Genomic DNA, 18,936 nt, shown 5'->3' on the forward strand with positions numbered 1-18,936 from the left:
AGCCAGGAAGCGGACAGCAGCAACTTTCAACTAGATTTGTAGTACTCAAACAACTCAGTAAAACAGCATGCATCTTTTGCAGAACTGGAAAAACTCGACCGTGACAGGATTCGAACCTGCAATCTTCGGATCCGAAGTCCGACGCCTTATCCATTAGGCCACACGGTCACTGGCGCAATATGCTTCCCCACACACACCTCATTGTCGCCATTTGTACGCTTGCCGGAATGAATTTCCCATCTTTGACGCAATTCTCCATCTCCAATTTCAGTACTAAAAAGGCGACGCTACTTCTTGCTGTGTCCCATCGCAAGTTACATTCAAGCCCTTGTGACGCTGATCAAACAAGAGGTTGCAAATCAGCTTCAATTGCTTACTGCCATCTCAGTCGCTTGCAGAAGGTGCCTCACCCTATGTCATACAATGGCGAGTTGCCTCTATTACCAAAGCGGCGGCGGCGCCGACGACGACGACGACAACCGCGAGGGTCTCTACCAGGGGTAGAAAATACATCACAAGAACTAAGTATTCCACGTCGGCATTCTCCGGAGACTGCCAAAAGCAGCAGTTTCTGGTGCCTACTTTAATAGCACCATTCGCACTATTCATTTGCGAGAGCATTTCTTAAATACCGAACCCATTCATAATTTTTTATATCCTTGACCGCTTTTTTCGAAAGATCTACGTTAGAAGGGGCTGTTACAAAATTCTTTTGCCTCCTGTGAGGATCGAACTCACGACCTCTGGTTTACTAGACCAGCGCTCTGCCACTGAGCTAAGGAGGCGCCGCCTAGTGCACATTTCGGGTACTTCAATCTTATGGACCAGTCAATCGGAGCCCTTCAGCTGGAAACGCACCGCATTAGCGACCATTATTTGTATTTAGTTAGCACAGCTGCTGCTTTCCTACACATCCCACACGATATCGATGTACGCCTAAAATTCCAAAACAACACTTTTATTTCATTTCAGAGCTACTTTCAGCTTCAAAAACCATTCCTCTGATATTCATACGAAGCTAGGCATCGTCGTAACCCGTTACGTTCATTACGCAATGCTCACGAGAGGGGCGCAGGTTGCATCCGCGTAGACACAAAATTTTGCGCCGCCCAGCGTGGGGCTCGAACCCACGACCCTGAGATTAAGAGTCTCATGCTCTACCGACTTTTTTTTTTTTTTTTTTTTTTTTTTTATAAAACCTTTATTAAAAAAACAATGTTACACATTGCAAATACCTACTAAGTTATACAGACATGAAGTTATTTAAACAAAGCGGTTTGATCATTTCAATTGCGCTGACATTAAGGAAAGACAACAGAAGATTGTGTTACTGACTAAATCACCAGAAAGAATTAAATTGAACATAAATACTTGAGAATGGCGGAAAGGAGATATATAATAAAGTTGACTAGCCTTCCAACTACACTTTCTGGACATTAATTGAATCTAAGTATTTGAAGTGATCAGATCTATATAATCAGTCTTTCACTGCAAAAATGAACAGGGCAATGTGCCAGCCATTGAATATTACATTTATCGGATAGTATCTTATGGTTTTAACCAATCGATAAGGAGATTTCTATAAAAACTGTCTATTTCCAAATTTCTAGTATAAGCCAATAGTGCACCTTTCATGATTTGTGTTTGGCACTATTAGACACACAATCTCAATGTCACATAAGTTCTGTACATTAGATTATAAATTTCAAAAAACTACTCTCTGAAGTAGAGAAAGCACACATCATAAATATACTGTAAAATCTTAAATAGTATCCTTAAGGTAACTACAATACATCACTGTCAACACAGTCTTCTTTTTTATATTAACCAATGCCCATTCTTTCAAATACAATTTTTAGCATATTACCGAACTTTTTCTTGTGATTCGAATAGCTTCTAATTTTGTGGAACTCACACAGCATGTGTACCTTGAACTCTATGATGCTATCGGATCCTAATTTGTTAAGGACGTAGTTAACAAAATTTCCCAGCAACCAGTACACAGCGTTATTTTTTGCTTCTGGGAAATAGCGTGCTTCAGGCCTGTGTATCAATGACAGCGATATATACTCAGGGGATGTTCTTGTAATCAGAGCTATTTGCTCCCGGATCCACTTCCAACTATTCATGTGACCACTGCAAGTATATCGATGAATTACTGTGTCAACTAGATGACATTGTTGACATAAATTTGTTTCACAGAGTCCGATTGCGTGCAGTCTTTCATTGGTGCTAACTATGTTGTTAACTGTCTTGTACCATGACGTTTTTATATTAGACGTGAGCACATTAGAACTAATGTTTTTCCAAATCTCAGTCCACTCAATGTTTGGAAACTGTCGTTCTAATTTGTTTCTTCCTTCGCTTTTCTTTCGTTCCCGCATTATGGCTCTCGATGTTAAGTGTCGGGACTGCCGGAGTTCGACACTGACATAACTAAACTCAACATAGAAAATCCTCACGTGCTGTAAGCGACTGTTGATATTCTGCACGTCAATCGGGGGAAGCAGGCTTGGAGGTTTAATGATGTCGAAAAGTTGGCTGGTTATGCTTTCTCGTGAGTCTCTTATTAAATTAACTTGCCTTTTGATAAAAAGAGCAGAGGCTTTATCCGTTATATCAGTTAATCCTAGTCCACCATTTTTAGGATCTAAAGTGGCTACTTTAGCAGGTACTCTGAACACTTCACCTCTCCACAAAAATTTTGTGATTTTGGACATTATTCTCCTCGCTATCATTCTCGGTATTGGAAACAGCTGGGCAGTATAATAAGCCTTAGCAAGGATGCATGAGTTGATATACTGTGTTCTTTGAACTTGGTTCATATATCGAGTTAAATTCTCTACAATGGCTCCTTGCACTTTATCTGCTGCAACTTTCCAATTTAAAGCCGTCATTTTCATAGGGCATGCTGTCAGGGTGATCCCAAGTGTTTTATGTTGTCGGACTAAGTTTGCCCACTCGACGTTGATATTATCAAAACCTCTGAGATTTAACATCTTACTTTTTTTTCCGTTTGCATTGGCTCCAGATGCTCTACAGTACGAATCAATCACTGTTGCTAGCGTGGTTACCTCGTCATTATTCCTTATAATGACCCCTATATCGTCAGCATAGGCTCTTATAACTGTTTTGTTTCCTGATAATGTTAAGCCTTTTAATGTAGCATGGACATGTCGGAGGAAAGGTTCCAGCGAAATTGCGAAGAGCGACATGGACAGAGGACTTCCTTGAGGAACACCTCGTTGTATTTGCATCGGCCTGCATTGTTGACAATTCACCGCTATTTTAGCATTTATTCCAGTTGCTATGTTCTTAATCAACTGTATAACCCTATCGTTGAAACCTATTTTCTTCAATGTCTGTAGAAGATATTCATGGTTTACTACATCGAACGCCTTATAAAAATCTAAAAACAATAAAGCACACTTTATGTTTGTTACAGAAGTTATTGCAATGATATCCCTGAATTCCGCTAGATTTTGAAAAATGGTTCTGCCTTGCGCACAGTTCTGATGTTGACTAATAATTTTATCTGTAAGGCATGAAATTCTCTTGTTTATTATTCTAGCTATTAATTTATAATCAGAATTCAGCAGTGAAATTGGACGAAAATTATTTAAATCTTTGTTTCCATTATTTTTTGGCTCCAGAACAATTTTACTCTCCTTAAACTCAGCCGGAATCATTTTACCCTGAATAACCTCATTTACAATGTCCGTGATTTTCGCACCCACTATTGGCCAGTAACGGATGTAAAATTCTGCTGGCAGACCATCCGGTCCTGGGGATTTTTTTGGTGGCGAGGCGCACAGAGTCTCATACACGTCTTCTTCACTGACAACCTCGAGAAAATTTTCGTTGTCATCTTCTGTCAGCTGTGGGACTAGGATGTCAAGGAATTCTTCCAAGGAAGCATCACTACTTTGATGTACAGAATATAGCTCGCAATAATAGCGATAAATCTCGTCCATGATATCCTGCTGGGTTCTGAGAATCGTGCCGTGTTTTGTTCGAATTTCTTCAATAAAAGTCCTTCTCCCGTTTTTCGTATGCTTCACTAAATGATATAGGGAAGTAATTTCATCCGCTGACACCGAATTTGCCTTCGATTTTATTTTCAACCCTTCCATTTGACTTCTCTTGATATTAAGTAACTTGGCTTTGACTTTTTTGATGTCTGCTATCCGAAGTGAGGAACCTGCTGAGACTTGATCATATAGATCTCTCAAAACGGAATAGTAATACTCTATAGTGCATTTCATTTCCCTTGCGCTCTGGGCACTGTATTGAATAAGAACTTTCCTCAACTTTGGCTTTGCCATTTTAACCCACCAGTCAATAGCAGTGGCATATCTACTACGGGCTCGCAGGCATATTGCCCATGTTTCTTTAATCAGATCTTCTAAATCATGATTAACTAACAAGGAAGTGTTCAAATTCCACTGATTCTTGAATCGGCGAACCGGCTGTCTTGTTAGATTAATGCAAGCTAAGACACTTGAATGGTCTGAAAAGTACGTAGGAATGGTTTCTACTTTTGTCACGGAAGTTACAAGATTTTTAGAAATATATAGTCTATCAATCCTGCTACGTGATGTTGCCGTGACATAAGTGAACTCAACAATGGAGGGGTATTTGATTTCCCATATATCCTTTAATTCTAAACCAGTAACTAATTGTTTTAGTTCACTTGAGAAATTAAAATTAGGTAACTGATCTTTTCGATTTAAAACACAATTAAAATCACCTCCAAGTAATAACTGTCTTGGTGATTTCCTTAACAAGTATATCAAGTCGTCTTTGAAGAAACGTGCCCTGTCAGCTCGATGAGAACTTCCTGAAGGGGCGTACAAGTTGATGATAGTCACATCATAGATATTTAGTCCTATTCCCCTTCCGGATTCCAGTCGTTCCACTTCGCTTACTGTAATCCCTTCCCTTACCAAAATAGCTGTTCCAACACTTGTTTCGGGAGACACATTTATGTAACTGACAAAACCGGGAATTACCAAATCCGAAATTAGTACTTCTTGTAACAGGGCAATATCAGTCGCGGATTCGTACAAAAATTCCTTAAGGGCCGATAATTTCAAACCGGTCGTGATTTTATTTATGTTTATAGTGGTGACAGAATAAGATTGCGTCATTGTGCTGTCACTATGTAGTTGTTTTGTTGAACTAATTTAGTTTACTGTGGTTCAGGGTTCAGTTAAGCTGTAACAGTTTTCTCGGAAGGCTGAACATGGAATAACACTTCAATCAGTTTATTAGTTACTGTCCCGTTTTTTTCTACTTCTGATGTTTTCTCTTGTACCGCAAGCAGACTGATTTCCTGGTAAACTTTCTGATTTTTCCTCCAGTGATTCGTGTACGACCGTTTCGGACTGAACATTCTTTGGGCTTGGGTCGCCCCTACTGGATTTTCCCTTCCCTTGGTTACGAGCTACATTCTCATTTGGTTGCGTCGGTATTTTACTTCGCGGCTTATCTGGAGCAGCAGCAGACGCTTTAGCAATTTCGGCTGCCGGCGCCTGCCCTGAGGTGTTGACCGTGATTTCAGTTTGGCCACCACTTCCTCGTTCTTTATTAATTTCACTCACTTTCTGATCGAGGAAAACAAATGGAGACTGCAGTTTTGTATCCTCTCCCTGAATTTGTTTATTAACAGATAGATTCCGATCTTTGCAATCGGCTACTGCACCTGTTGTTTCTTGCAAATTAATGCTGCTTACACCCCTTTCATTTTCTGGTACCGTATGTGTATTATCTTTCTGTTCATTAGTTTCCATTCGCATTTTGCCTTCAGGTTCCTCTGCCTTCTCATCACACTGTTTTTGCTTGCGAAGTGAGGGAGTGGGACAAGACAGCTCGTCCTCTGAACAACTATCAGTTATCTCCAGAGGTCGTTTTTTCGGTTGCATTTCAGTTTCACGAGTAGTGGCAACGGGGTTTCCTTTTGTTGTTAACGGGGGAAATTGACTGTTATCGTGAAGAGAGACATCAGCTTGTCCCGCTGCGTTAACATCCTCAACCAGTTGTTCCGGGCTATTCTTTGGTAACAGATCATTTAAGGTAAGCTTCTGACGCTGTATCAAATTACTTTTAAGCACAACAGTTCGCCGCGGACATTCCTGTCTGAAGTGGCCGGTTTCGTTACATATATGACATGTAGCTTCCTGACCTGTATAAACAATTTGTGCCTTATACCCACAAACAGTTATGTGAGACGGAATATTCGTCTTAACGTCCATCTCTACACAGCGGACCCCGTTAAAACACTGCAGTTTAAAGAGAGGCGACCATCTTTCATTTGCAATTGATTTAACGTCTCCGTAGTTTAAAAGAGCTTCCTTAATCTTATCATTTTCAATTTCAATGGGGAGATTCAAGACACGAACGGTTTTGTAATGAATGTCCGCTCTATAGATGGAAACCTTACTTTTATAACCATTTCTATGCACAAAATCTACTTCATAGCCCCACTTTCGTAACACTTTATCAACAGTCGAAGCACTGATTAACTTGACAAAAACACAGTATTTTTCCTGATCCAGTTGCCAGGTATGAACGGTTTCAGAATTTAGACCAATTACCTGTGTAATCCAGTCATCTATTTCCAGGGATGTCGGCTGAACAGGACGGGATTCTTTGTCAAAAGCAAATACCAGAGTATTCTTCCTGAGGTTTGTAGCCATGGTTAATCCAGCGAAGCAATTTCGGTTAAACAACCGAAATTCCAAGTAGCAGCAGCAAGACCAGAAACAGCGATCAGATCACAAGGAACAGGAACGAACACGGAGATTAACGGACGGACGGCACTCGGCGAAGCACAAGTACAGCGATGTAAACACTGAAGTGACTGAGCTAGCCGGGCTCCACACAACGCGTCACGAGCCATACAGTATTTATGCGACCTGCGACCATCTATGGAAGATCCTTTTGACTACAGCTTATTTCCTGCTGCCACAAATGAGCTACAATTCCTATTCAATGAAATAAATTTTCCGAAAGGCATCAAATCTACTTGAAATGATACGTGGCTATCAGCACCATTATTCAACACACACGCTCGACTGTGCGCAGACGCCTGTGGCGCAGCTCTTGGGTCCTGAGTCAGACGCAGTAGTTCCAAAAATCTCTCCTGATCGGCACTGTGCCGAAAATTTCGCTACACAACCCCTTTGTCTTGCTTGAGCTTCAGGTAGACGCCGGTTTGCAGCCAGGAAGCGGACAGCAGCAACTTTCAACTAGATTTGTAGTACTCAAACAACTCAGTAAAACAGCATGCATCTTTTGCAGAACTGGAAAAACTCGACCGTGACAGGATTCGAACCTGCAATCTTCGGATCCGAAGTCCGACGCCTTATCCATTAGGCCACACGGTCACTGGCGCAATATGCTTCCCCACACACACCTCATTGTCGCCATTTGTACGCTTGCCGGAATGAATTTCCCATCTTTGACGCAATTCTCCATCTCCAATTTCAGTACTAAAAAGGCGACGCTACTTCTTGCTGTGTCCCATCGCAAGTTACATTCAAGCCCTTGTGACGCTGATCAAACAAGAGGTTGCAAATCAGCTTCAATTGCTTACTGCCATCTCAGTCGCTTGCAGAAGGTGCCTCACCCTATGTCATACAATGGCGAGTTGCCTCTATTACCAAAGCGGCGGCGGCGCCGACGACGACGACAACCGCGAGGGTCTCTACCAGGGGTAGAAAATACATCACAAGAACTAAGTATTCCACGTCGGCATTCTCCGGAGACTGCCAAAAGCAGCAGTTTCTGGTGCCTACTTTAATAGCACCATTCGCACTATTCATTTGCGAGAGCATTTCTTAAATACCGAACCCATTCATAATTTTTTATATCCTTGACCGCTTTTTTCGAAAGATCTACGTTAGAAGGGGCTGTTACAAAATTCTTTTGCCTCCTGTGAGGATCGAACTCACGACCTCTGGTTTACTAGACCAGCGCTCTGCCACTTTTTTTTTTTTTTTTTTCAGTTTTCATAATTTATTTCAGTTAATGTTTATAACAGATAGAAAGCATACAAAAAACAACCACCTCAGGTTCAAAAGAGGCTAATTTTGAAATAAATCTGAATAAAAACACAAGTGTACATACCACCAGGGTATTCCGTGTTTTTCATTCCTTTTCTGCACTCAAGGAACAAGAAAAAAAAATATCAAACATAAAATAAATACAATTATGTTTTACAAAGCATGCACTGCACAGGCTTGAGATATGAAGCACTGCACTGAACACCAATAACAATGCCCATGTAGAAAAACTTAGCAAGTTTCCGACACAAATCCTTCGTTGCAATGTTCTCTGTAACGGCAAAAAGTATCATGCTCTTATCAAAATTTTGAGTAAATGAAAACTTCTTAGCAGTATAATACAAAGAACCTTAGACATGCTGTCTCGTTTGCTGAACAATGTTAGTTTGATAAAAATGTAAACGTTTTTGTCCTTTAAAAATTACAGAATAATTTTTGTACTAGGGTAACAAAGTACCAGCTTTATGTGAAACACTCATGTGTGTCATTCCATTTTCTGTACCAAACTACTTTCATAGAACTCTTCGCCGAACCAGGTTTTATTTTGTTCAAGGTACTTTAGAATTAGCTGCAAGTGTCTCAACACAAGCTTAAGTTTTCTTGCCTGCATGTCTGTATTATGGAGGAGGCCTGGTAATTTAACAAATAATCTTGCCAAATGCACTGCTCCATAAACAAGAGAAGGTGGTGATGGTTTCTCTGTATACATTGACTCGGGAACTAAATGCCACTCCAAAACTTGCGATGAAAGAAACTTCAGAGCTGCAGGTGGACAACCCCTGGAGCGTAACATATCTTCTACAGATGATACACTTGGCACCGAACCAGAAGTTTTACATTTCAAGGAGCTGTTTATGGTGCTGGGCAATTTATCATGTTCTTCCGGCAATGGTTCTTTCTTTGGTACAACCAGAACAAAAAAACTGCCATTATTGGCACTACAGTCAGGGTTTCTCATAAGAGGTTTCTCTGACTCTTTGTCGTCCACCTTAGATGTGCTACCTGTGGTTATGAAATCTTTTGCCTCTATGTCTGTATGACAATGGCTCCGTGAATGTCTTTTCAAACTGTTGGCACCTACCCAGATCGGTCTCCCTTTTAATATTCATATTCCGAGTTTGTTCATATTGCTCTTTTTCTTCATTGTACAATAACAGGCCACTCAGAGTGAAGTCAAAATAAATTCTTACACCATCTGCAACTTCTTTGCATATATTAATACTTCTGTTTATTCGTTCTATATCAAGTGGTCCATTCTGGTGATTGTGACGCCGCCTGTACTTTCGGCGTAAGTTATCTGGAGTACCACAGATCTGATTAATGGCATATTCTCTGACGTAAGATTCCAGAATTGTCACAACATTTGGCTTTGCTGGCAATATCACAAGCTTATTTGTATTTTTAATAAGTTCATTATCCAAATCCAGTATGTCTCTCATAACAGCAGTGAATTCCAATGGGAAGTTTTCTTCTGCAGTGTCTTGAGCCCCTTCCTCTGACTGGCTAATATCCTCTGCATCTTCTCCACTGGCTTCATCTTCAGTGGTACACTCACTGTTATCAGAGTTGTTATGATCAACAAAATCTTCTGAGTCTTGATCACAAGCGAGATCACCATCACCACACTGATTATGATCATCCACTTCATCATCACTGTGTGCTTCTCTGCTATCATCACTATCACTTTCATGTTTTACACCATAGTCATCACTATCGTCATCTTCATAAGCATTGCCTAAGTGTTCATCTTCCATCACACTCTTTTCTCTCTTTTTTCTGTGATCAGTAACACGTTTCCTCCTATTACTTTCATCTTTGTCCAAAGAAGTGTCGTAAGTACTGCAAGAATCAGGGCTACCTTCCCGGGAGGTTGTAGCAGATGCTGTGCGATGACCAGTGCTACGTTCCGATTTGTTATTTCTCTTGATGGATACCTCGTTACCTTTCGGCCCCTTGTGATCTCGCCGATACAGGTATGCAGTTGGCCTTAGCTGCGCTTTCTCTGCAAGTTCTTTCTGAAGCTTCCAGTTCTCTTCTGTGTGCTTCAAAATATGATCCTCACTAACATAGCGATCCCAAGAGGAATTCCAGCCCTGAAAATGAATAAGATATTCCACAGCTTTACGTCCTTTTTTATCCCTGTTCACATTAACTTCAAGCACCTTGGAATCGTACAACACCCTCGCCTTTGTTGGATCTGGTTCATAGCACAACACTTTTTCTCCCTCCTCAAATTTGAACTTCGAGCCGCGCATAGGCACCATTCTTTAGCATTAATAGCGCAAGGTGAAAAACCCCGCCATAACCTCGTTCAAACTGTTTTCGGGACCACCGTATGTTCGCGTTTGAACATCTTTGCCAAGATGAAACCATCGGCTTAATTAAAGCAACAAATAGAGAGCTGTTTTAGATCCCTGATACGTACAGCCACGCACTGACTCTACTAAAACACATGTTATGACATTACTACTGCCACTGAGCTAAGGAGGCGCCGCCTAGTTCACATTTCGGGTACTTCAATCTTATGGACCAGTCAATCGGAGCCCTTCAGCTGGAAACGCACCGCATTAGCGACCATTATTTGTATTTAGTTAGCACAGCTGCTGCTTTCCTACACATCTCACACGATATCGATGTACGCCTAAAATTCCAAAACAACACTTTTATTTCATTTCAGAGCTACTTTCAGCTTCAAAAACCATTCCTCTGATATTCATACGAAGCTAGGCATCGTCGTAACCCGTTACGTTCATTACGCAAGGCTCACGAGAGGGGCGCAGGTTGCATCCGCGTAGACACAAAATTTTGCGCCGCCCAGCGTGGGGCTCGAACCCACGACCCTGAGATTAAGAGTCTCATGCTCTACCGAATGAGCTAGCCGGGCTCCACACAACGTGTCACGAGCCATACAGTATTTATGCGACCTGCGACCATCTATGGAAGATCCTTTTGACTACAGCTTATTTCCTGCTTCCACAAATGTGCTACAATTCCTATTCAATGAAATAAATTTTCCGAAAGGCATCAAATCTACTTGAAATGATACGTGGCTATCAGCACCATTATTCAACACACATGCTCGACTGTGCGCAGACGCCTGTGGCGCAGCTCTTGGGTCCTGAGTCAGACGCAGTAGTTCCAAAAATCTCTCCTGATCGGCACTGTGCCGAAAATTTCGCTACACAACCCCTTTGTCTTGCTTGAGCTTCAGGTAGACGCCGGTTTGCAGCCAGGAAGCGGACAGCAGCAACTTTCAACTAGATTTGTAGTACTCAAACAACTCAGTAAAACAGCATGCATCTTTTGCAGAACTGGAAAAACTCGACCGTGACAGGATTCGAACCTGCAATCTTCGGATCCGAAGTCCGACGCCTTATCCATTAGGCCACACGGTCACTGGCGCAATATGCTTCCCCACACACACCTCATTGTCGCCATTTGTACGCTTGCCGGAATGAATTTCCCATCTTTGACGCAATTCTCCATCTCCAATTTCAGTACTAAAAAGGCGACGCTACTTCTTGCTGTGTCCCATCGCAAGTTACATTCAAGCCCTTGTGACGCTGATCAAACAAGAGGTTGCAAATCAGCTTCAATTGCTTACTGCCATCTCAGTCGCTTGCAGAAGGTGCCTCACCCTATGTCATACAATGGCGAGTTGCCTCTATTACCAAAGCGGCGGCGGCGCCGACGACGACGACAACCGCGAGGGTCTCTACCAGGGGTAGAAAATACATCACAAGAACTAAGTATTCCACGTCGGCATTCTCCGGAGACTGCCAAAAGCAGCAGTTTCTGGTGCCTACTTTAATAGCACCATTCGCACTATTCATTTGCGAGAGCATTTCTTAAATACCGAACCCATTCATAATTTTTTATATCCTTAACCGCTTTTTTCGAAAGATCTACGTTAGAAGGGGCTGTTACAAAATTCTTTTGCCTCCTGTGTGGATCGAACTCACGACCTCTGGTTTACTGGACCAGCGCTCTGCCACTGAGCTAAGGAGGCGCCGCCTAGTTCACATTTCGGGTACTTCAATCTTATGGACCAGTCAATCGGAGCCCTTCAGCCGGAAACGCACCGCATTAGCGACCATTATTTGTATTTAGTTAGCACAGCTGCTGCTTTCCTACACATCTCACACGATATCGATGTACGCCTAAAATTCCAAAACAACACTTTTATTTCATTTCAGAGCTACTTTCAGCTTCAAAAACCATTCCTCTGATATTCATACGAAGCTAGGCATCGTCGTAACCCGTTACGTTCATTACGCAAGGCTCACGAGAGGGGCGCAGGTTGCATCCGCGTAGACACAAAATTTTGCGCCGCCCAGCGTGGGGCTCGAACCCACGACTCTGAGATTAAGAGTCTCATGCTCTACCGACTGAGCTAGCCGGGCTCCACACAACGTGTCACGTGCCATACAGTATTTATGCGACCTGCGACCATCTATGGAAGATCCTTTTGACTACAGCTTATTTCCTGCTGCCACAAATGAGCTACAATTCCTATTCAATGAAATAAATTTTCCGAAAGGCATCAAATCTACTTGAAATGATACGTGGCTATCAGCACCATTATTCAACACACATGCTCGACTGTGCGCAGACGCCTGTGGCGCAGCTCTTGGGTCCTGAGTCAGACGCAGTAGTTCCAAAAATCTCTCCTGATCGGCACTGTGCCGAAAATTTCGCTACACAACCCCTTTGTCTTGCTTGAGCTTCAGGTAGACGCCGGTTTGCAGCCAGGAAGCGGACAGCAGCAACTTTCAACTAGATTTGTAGTACTCAAACAACTCAGTAAAACAGCATGCATCTTTTGCAGAACTGGAAAAACTCGACCGTGACAGGATTCGAACCTGCAATCTTCGGATCCGAAGTCCGACGCCTTATCCATTAGGCCACACGGTCACTGGCGCAATATGCTTCCCCACACACACCTCATTGTCGCCATTTGTACGCTTGCCGGAATGAATTTCCCATCTTTGACGCAATTCTCCATCTCCAATTTCAGTACTAAAAAGGCGACGCTACTTCTTGCTGTGTCCCATCGCAAGTTACATTCAAGCCCTTGTGACGCTGATCAAACAAGAGGTTGCAAATCAGCTTCAATTGCTTACTGCCATCTCAGTCGCTTGCAGAAGGTGCCTCACCCTATGTCATACAATGGCGAGTTGCCTCTATTACCAAAGCGGCGGCGGCGCCGACGACGACGACAACCGCGAGGGTCTCTACCAGGGGTAGAAAATACATCACAAGAACTAAGTATTCCACGTCGGCATTCTCCGGAGACTGCCAAAAGCAGCAGTTTCTGGTGCCTACTTTAATAGCACCATTCGCACTATTCATTTGCGAGAGCATTTCTTAAATACCGAACCCATTCATAATTTTTTATATCCTTGACCGCTTTTTTCGAAAGATCTACGTTAGAAGGGGCTGTTACAAAATTCTTTTGCCTCCTGTGTGGATCGAACTCACGACCTCTGGTTTACTGGACCAGCGCTCTGCCACTGAGCTAAGGAGGCGCCGCCTAGTTCACATTTCGGGTACTTCAATCTTATGGACCAGTCAATCGGAGCCCTTCAGCCGGAAACGCACCGCATTAGCGACCATTATTTGTATTTAGTTAGCACAGCTGCTGCTTTCCTACACATCTCACACGATATCGATGTACGCCTAAAATTCCAAAACAACACTTTTATTTCATTTCAGAGCTACTTTCAGCTTCAAAAACCATTCCTCTGATATTCATACGAAGCTAGGCATCGTCGTAACCCGTTACGTTCATTACGCAAGGCTCACGAGAGGGGCGCAGGTTGCATCCGCGTAGACACAAAATTTTGCGCCGCCCAGCGTGGGGCTCGAACCCACGACTCTGAGATTAAGAGTCTCATGCTCTACCGACTGAGCTAGCCGGGCTCCACACAACGTGTCACGTGCCATACAGTATTTATGCGACCTGCGACCATCTATGGAAGATCCTTTTGACTACAGCTTATTTCCTGCTGCCACAAATGAGCTACAATTCCTATTCAATGAAATAAATTTTCCGAAAGGCATCAAATCTACTTGAAATGATACGTGGCTATCAGCACCATTATTCAACACACATGCTCGACTGTGCGCAGACGCCTGTGGCGCAGCTCTTGGGTCCTGAGTCAGACGCAGTAGTTCCAAAAATCTCTCCTGATCGGCACTGTGCCGAAAATTTCGCTACACAACCCCTTTGTCTTGCTTGAGCTTCAGGTAGACGCCGGTTTGCAGCCAGGAAGCGGACAGCAGCAACTTTCAACTAGATTTGTAGTACTCAAACAACTCAGTAAAACAGCATGCATCTTTTGCAGAACTGGAAAAACTCGACCGTGACAGGATTCGAACCTGCAATCTTCGGATCCGAAGTCCGACGCCTTATCCATTAGGCCACACGGTCACTGGCGCAATATGCTTCCCCACACACACCTCATTGTCGCCATTTGTACGCTTGCCGGAATGAATTTCCCATCTTTGACGCAATTCTCCATCTCCAATTTCAGTACTAAAAAGGCGACGCTACTTCTTGCTGTGTCCCATCGCAAGTTACATTCAAGCCCTTGTGACGCTGATCAAACAAGAGGTTGCAAATCAGCTTCAATTGCTTACTGCCATCTCAGTCGCTTGCAGAAGGTGCCTCACCCTATGTCATACAATGGCGAGTTGCCTCTATTACCAAAGCGGCGGCGGCGCCGACGACGACGACAACCGCGAGGGTCTCTACCAGGGGTAGAAAATACATCACAAGAACTAAGTATTCCACGTCGGCATTCTCCGGAGACTGCCAAAAGCAGCAGTTTTTTTTTTTTTTTTTTTTTTTTTTCTTTATTGTATTTCAATTCCCCATCGGGGCGGGCTGGCAGCAGCATATGCGCTGCTCTTCAGCCGAAAGACATAGAACAAAACAAGAGAAGACATTTAAAAACAGCAAAGGAGAGAAGAAGGCGAACATAGATATAAAAAGGGAGAACATCATGGAAGGCAATATACAAAAAACGGGGTGACTGTAAAATGGAGATAAAAAACCGTTTAAAAGTAGCACACACAAAAGGCCACACACTGCGACGATTAAAAGAACACAAGGCACAGTATGACTGGAGCATAAAGGTGTTGACGGATGGCATAGCACACAGCGTAACACTGACGGCGAACCTCAAGGCAGTACACAATTAAAATCACACCTCTTGACGCACACGGGAAACAGCACGAAACACAACACTGACGTGGCACACTGTTGATGAGCAATACAGAGGATCTGCCAGGTTCAAGGAGATGAGGGAGACCTGAAGAAGGGAGGGAGGGGAAGAGATGGGGGAGGGGAATGGGGGGCGCTCGGAAGAGGGCCAGGTAGGGAGGGATGTGGGAAGGAGAGAGGCAAGTATGGGGGGCAGGGTCTCAGGGGAGGGGGGGGGATGGAGGAAAATCCGCTCTGGGAGAAGGAAGAAAGAGGAGAAGGGGGCCCTGGGGAGGGGGGGGGGGGGAACAAGGCCGGGTTATAGTTGGAAGGAAGGGTATATGTCACGGCGAAGTTCGTCATCCGGGAGGGGAAGGCGTTGGAAATTGCCCTGATGAAGGAGATGGAGGGTGTGGAGGTGGAGAGAGGGAGGGATACAGCGATAGAGGCGCGGCAACGGGCGGGGGGTGGAGAGGAAGGAGGAAACCAGAGGGTGGGGGGGATCAAGCCTGCGAACAATGTAAAGGATGCGGAGATGTTGGAGGAACAAGAGGAGGTGGGGGAAGGGGATCAGTTCATACAGGAGCCGTGTGGGGGAAGGAAGGCGGATACGGAAGGCAAGGCGGAGCGCATGGCGTTCAAGGATTTGGAGAGCCTTGTAAAAGCGGGTGGGGGCGGAGATCCAGGCGACGCTGGCATAACAGAGGATAGGACGGATGAGGGATTTGTAGGTGTGGAGGATGGTAGAAGGATGCAATCCCCATGTCCGGCCGGACAGGAGTTTCAGCAGGCGGAGGCGGGAATGGGCTTTCTGCTGGATGGTCAGGAGATGAGGGGTCCAGGTGAGGTGTCGGTCAAGGGTGAGGCCAAGGTATTTCAGGGTGGGGGTGAGTTGGATAGGACGACCATAAAGGGTGAGGTAGAAATCTTGGAGGCGAAAGGAGCGAGTGGTACGGCCTATGATGATTGCCTGGGTTTTGGAGGGGTTGAGACGGAGGAGCCACTGATTACACCAAGTGGTGAACTGGTTAAGGTGGGTTTGGAGGGTACGTTGAGACCGTTGAAGGGTAGGATAGAGAGCCAGGAAGGCGGTGTCATCAGCATATTGGAGAAGGTGAACTGGTGGGGGTGGCTTGGGCATATCAGCTGTATACAAGAGATAAAGGAGAGGGGAGAGGACAGAACCCTGGGGGACGCCAGCCGTGGGATAAAAGATACGGGAGTTGGTGTTGTGGAGGGTGACATAGGAAGGACGGTGCGAGAGGAAGGAAGCGACCAGACGGACAAAAGTGATAGGCAGGGCGTAGGTTTGGAGTTTAAAGAGGAGACCGGGATGCCATACACGGTCATAGGCATTTTGGAGGTCAAGGGAAACAAAAATGGCAGAGCGACGTGAGTTGAGCTGGAGGGACAGAAGGTGAACAAGGTTGAGGAGTTGGTCGTCAGCAGAGAAGGAGGGTCGGAAGCCACACTGGGTAAGGGGGAGGAGGTGGTGTTGAGCAAGGTGCCGATGGATACGGTGGGAGAGGATGGATTCAAGGACCTTACTGAAGATGGAGGTGAGGCAGATGGGACGATAGGAAGAGGCGGCAGAAGGGGGTTTGTTGGGTTTGAGGAAGAGGAGGACGCGGGAGGTCTTCCACAGGTCAGGGTAGAAGCCAGTAGAGAGGATGACATTATAGAGATGGGCGAGGACAGTTAGGAAGGAATAGGGGCTTTCTCGAAGGTGACGGTAGGTGACACAGTCGTGACCAGGGGCCGTGTTGCGTTTGGACTGGAGGAGAAGTTTAATGTCTTGTGCTGTGATGGGAGTGTTGACGTCAGAGGGGGGCAACTGCCCCAAGTACTGGAGACTAGGAGCAAGTGGAGCGACTGAGGTATCAGCACGTGCCATGACGGTGGGGAAAAGAGAATAATCAAAGTGGGGATCATCGGGGATGGAGAAGACCTCGGAAAGGTGGGAAGCGAAGTGGTTGGCCTTACTGAGGTTGTCTGGAAGGGGGCGATCGTTATGGAGAAGGGGGAAAAGCAGCAGTTTCTGGTGCCTACTTTAATAGCACCATTCGCACTATTCATTTGCGAGAGCATTTCTTAAATACCGAACCCATTCATAATTTTTTATATCCTTGACCGCTTTTTTCGAAAGATCTACGTTAGAAGGGGCTGTTACAAAATTCTTTTGCCTCCTGTGTGGATCGAACTCACGACCTCTGGTTTACTGGACCAGCGCTCTGCCACTGAGCTAAGGAGGCGCCGCCTAGTTCACATTTCGGGTACTTCAATCTTATGGACCAGTCAATCGGAGCCCTTCAGCCGGAAACGCACCGCATTAGCGACCATTATTTGTATTTAGTTAGCACAGCTGCTGCTTTCCTACACATCTCACACGATATCGATGTACGCCTAAAATTCCAAAACAACACTTTTATTTCATTTCAGAGCTACTTTCAGCTTCAAAAACCATTCCTCTGATATTCATACGAAGCTAGGCATCGTCGTAACCCGTTACGTTCATTACGCAAGGCTCACGAGAGGGGCGCAGGTTGCATCCGCGTAGACACAAAATTTTGCGCCGCCCAGCGTGGGGCTCGAACCCACGACTCTGAGATTAAGAGTCTCATGCTCTACCGACTGAGCTAGCCGGGCTCCACACAACGTGTCACGTGCCATACAGTATTTATGCGACCTGCGACCATCTATGGAAGATCCTTTTGACTACAGCTTATTTCCTGCTGCCACAAATGAGCTACAATTCCTATTCAATGAAATAAATTTTCCGAAAGGCATCAAATCTACTTGAAATGATACGTGGCTATCAGCACCATTATTCAACACACATGCTCGACTGTGCGCAGACGCCTGTGGCGCAGCTCTTGGGTCCTGAGTCAGACGCAGTAGTTCCAAAAATCTCTCCTGATCGGCACTGTGCCGAAAATTTCGCTACACAACCCCTTTGTCTTGCTTGAGCTTCAGGTAGACGCCGGTTTGCAGCCAGGAAGCGGACAGCAGCAACTTTCAACTAGATTTGTAGTACTCAAACAACTCAGTAAAACAGCATGCATCTTTTGCAGAACTGGAAAAACTCGACCGTGACAGGATTCGAACCTGCAATCTTCGGATCCGAAGTCCGACGCCTTATCCATTAGGCCACACGGTCACTGGCGCAATATGCTTCCCCACACACACCTCATTGTCGCCATTTGTACGCTTGCCGGAATGAATTTCCCATCTTTGACGCAATTCTCCATCTCCAATTTCAGTACTAAAAAGGCGACGCTACTTCTTGCTGTGTCCCATCGCAAGTTACATTCAAGCCCTTGTGACGCTGATCAAACAAGAGGTTGCAAATCAGCTTCAATTGCTTACTGCCATCTCAGTCGCTTGCAGAAGGTGCCTCACCCTATGTCATACAATGGCGAGTTGCCTCTATTACCAAAGCGGCGGCGGCGCCGACGACGACGACGACAACCGCGAGGGTCTCTACCAGGGGTAGAAAATACATCACAAGAACTAAGTATTCCACGTCGGCATTCTCCGGAGACTGCCAAAAGCAGCAGTTTCTGGTGCCTACTTTAATAGCACCATTCGCACTATTCATTTGCGAGAGCATTTCTTAAATACCGAACCCATTCATAATTTTTTATATCCTTGACCGCTTTTTTC

The 18,936-nt window shown here is 44.7% G+C and overlaps 1 protein-coding gene and 14 non-coding genes across 15 annotated transcripts; all 15 read right to left on the bottom strand.

Annotated features, from left to right (window-relative positions):
- Positions 1 to 95: 95 nt before the first annotated feature.
- Positions 96 to 168, bottom strand: Trnar-ucg. The gene has a single exon. It is a non-coding gene; the product is annotated as a tRNA-Arg (tRNA).
- Positions 169 to 713: 545 nt separating this feature from the next.
- Trnat-agu lies at positions 714 to 785 on the bottom strand. The gene has a single exon. It is a non-coding gene; the product is annotated as a tRNA-Thr (tRNA).
- Positions 786 to 7,315: 6,530 nt separating this feature from the next.
- Positions 7,316 to 7,388, bottom strand: Trnar-ucg. Its single transcript has one exon. It is a non-coding gene; the product is annotated as a tRNA-Arg (tRNA).
- A 615-nt stretch (positions 7,389 to 8,003) lies between these two features.
- LOC124738494 (male-specific lethal 3 homolog) lies at positions 8,004 to 10,377 on the bottom strand. Its single transcript, XM_047248603.1, is given in 2 exon segments — positions 8,004 to 9,066; positions 9,068 to 10,377. Coding segments are annotated over 2 exon segments (1,779 nt in total). The 5' UTR covers positions 10,331 to 10,377; the 3' UTR covers positions 8,004 to 8,550.
- Positions 10,378 to 10,877: 500 nt separating this feature from the next.
- Positions 10,878 to 10,950, bottom strand: Trnak-cuu. The gene has a single exon. It is a non-coding gene; the product is annotated as a tRNA-Lys (tRNA).
- Positions 10,951 to 11,388: 438 nt separating this feature from the next.
- On the bottom strand, positions 11,389 to 11,461 carry Trnar-ucg. The gene has a single exon. It is a non-coding gene; the product is annotated as a tRNA-Arg (tRNA).
- Positions 11,462 to 12,003: 542 nt separating this feature from the next.
- On the bottom strand, positions 12,004 to 12,075 carry Trnat-agu. The gene has a single exon. It is a non-coding gene; the product is annotated as a tRNA-Thr (tRNA).
- Positions 12,076 to 12,396: 321 nt separating this feature from the next.
- Positions 12,397 to 12,469, bottom strand: Trnak-cuu. The gene has a single exon. It is a non-coding gene; the product is annotated as a tRNA-Lys (tRNA).
- A 438-nt stretch (positions 12,470 to 12,907) lies between these two features.
- Positions 12,908 to 12,980, bottom strand: Trnar-ucg. The gene has a single exon. It is a non-coding gene; the product is annotated as a tRNA-Arg (tRNA).
- A 542-nt stretch (positions 12,981 to 13,522) lies between these two features.
- Trnat-agu lies at positions 13,523 to 13,594 on the bottom strand. Its single transcript has one exon. It is a non-coding gene; the product is annotated as a tRNA-Thr (tRNA).
- Positions 13,595 to 13,915: 321 nt separating this feature from the next.
- On the bottom strand, positions 13,916 to 13,988 carry Trnak-cuu. Its single transcript has one exon. It is a non-coding gene; the product is annotated as a tRNA-Lys (tRNA).
- A 438-nt stretch (positions 13,989 to 14,426) lies between these two features.
- Trnar-ucg lies at positions 14,427 to 14,499 on the bottom strand. Its single transcript has one exon. It is a non-coding gene; the product is annotated as a tRNA-Arg (tRNA).
- Positions 14,500 to 17,453: 2,954 nt separating this feature from the next.
- Trnat-agu lies at positions 17,454 to 17,525 on the bottom strand. Its single transcript has one exon. It is a non-coding gene; the product is annotated as a tRNA-Thr (tRNA).
- A 321-nt stretch (positions 17,526 to 17,846) lies between these two features.
- On the bottom strand, positions 17,847 to 17,919 carry Trnak-cuu. The gene has a single exon. It is a non-coding gene; the product is annotated as a tRNA-Lys (tRNA).
- A 438-nt stretch (positions 17,920 to 18,357) lies between these two features.
- On the bottom strand, positions 18,358 to 18,430 carry Trnar-ucg. Its single transcript has one exon. It is a non-coding gene; the product is annotated as a tRNA-Arg (tRNA).
- Between the last annotated feature and the right edge of the window lie 506 nt (positions 18,431 to 18,936).

Source organism: Schistocerca piceifrons, unplaced genomic scaffold (assembly GCF_021461385.2).
Source record: "Schistocerca piceifrons isolate TAMUIC-IGC-003096 unplaced genomic scaffold, iqSchPice1.1 HiC_scaffold_1771, whole genome shotgun sequence".
NCBI classification, from domain to species: domain Eukaryota; kingdom Metazoa; phylum Arthropoda; class Insecta; order Orthoptera; family Acrididae; genus Schistocerca; species Schistocerca piceifrons.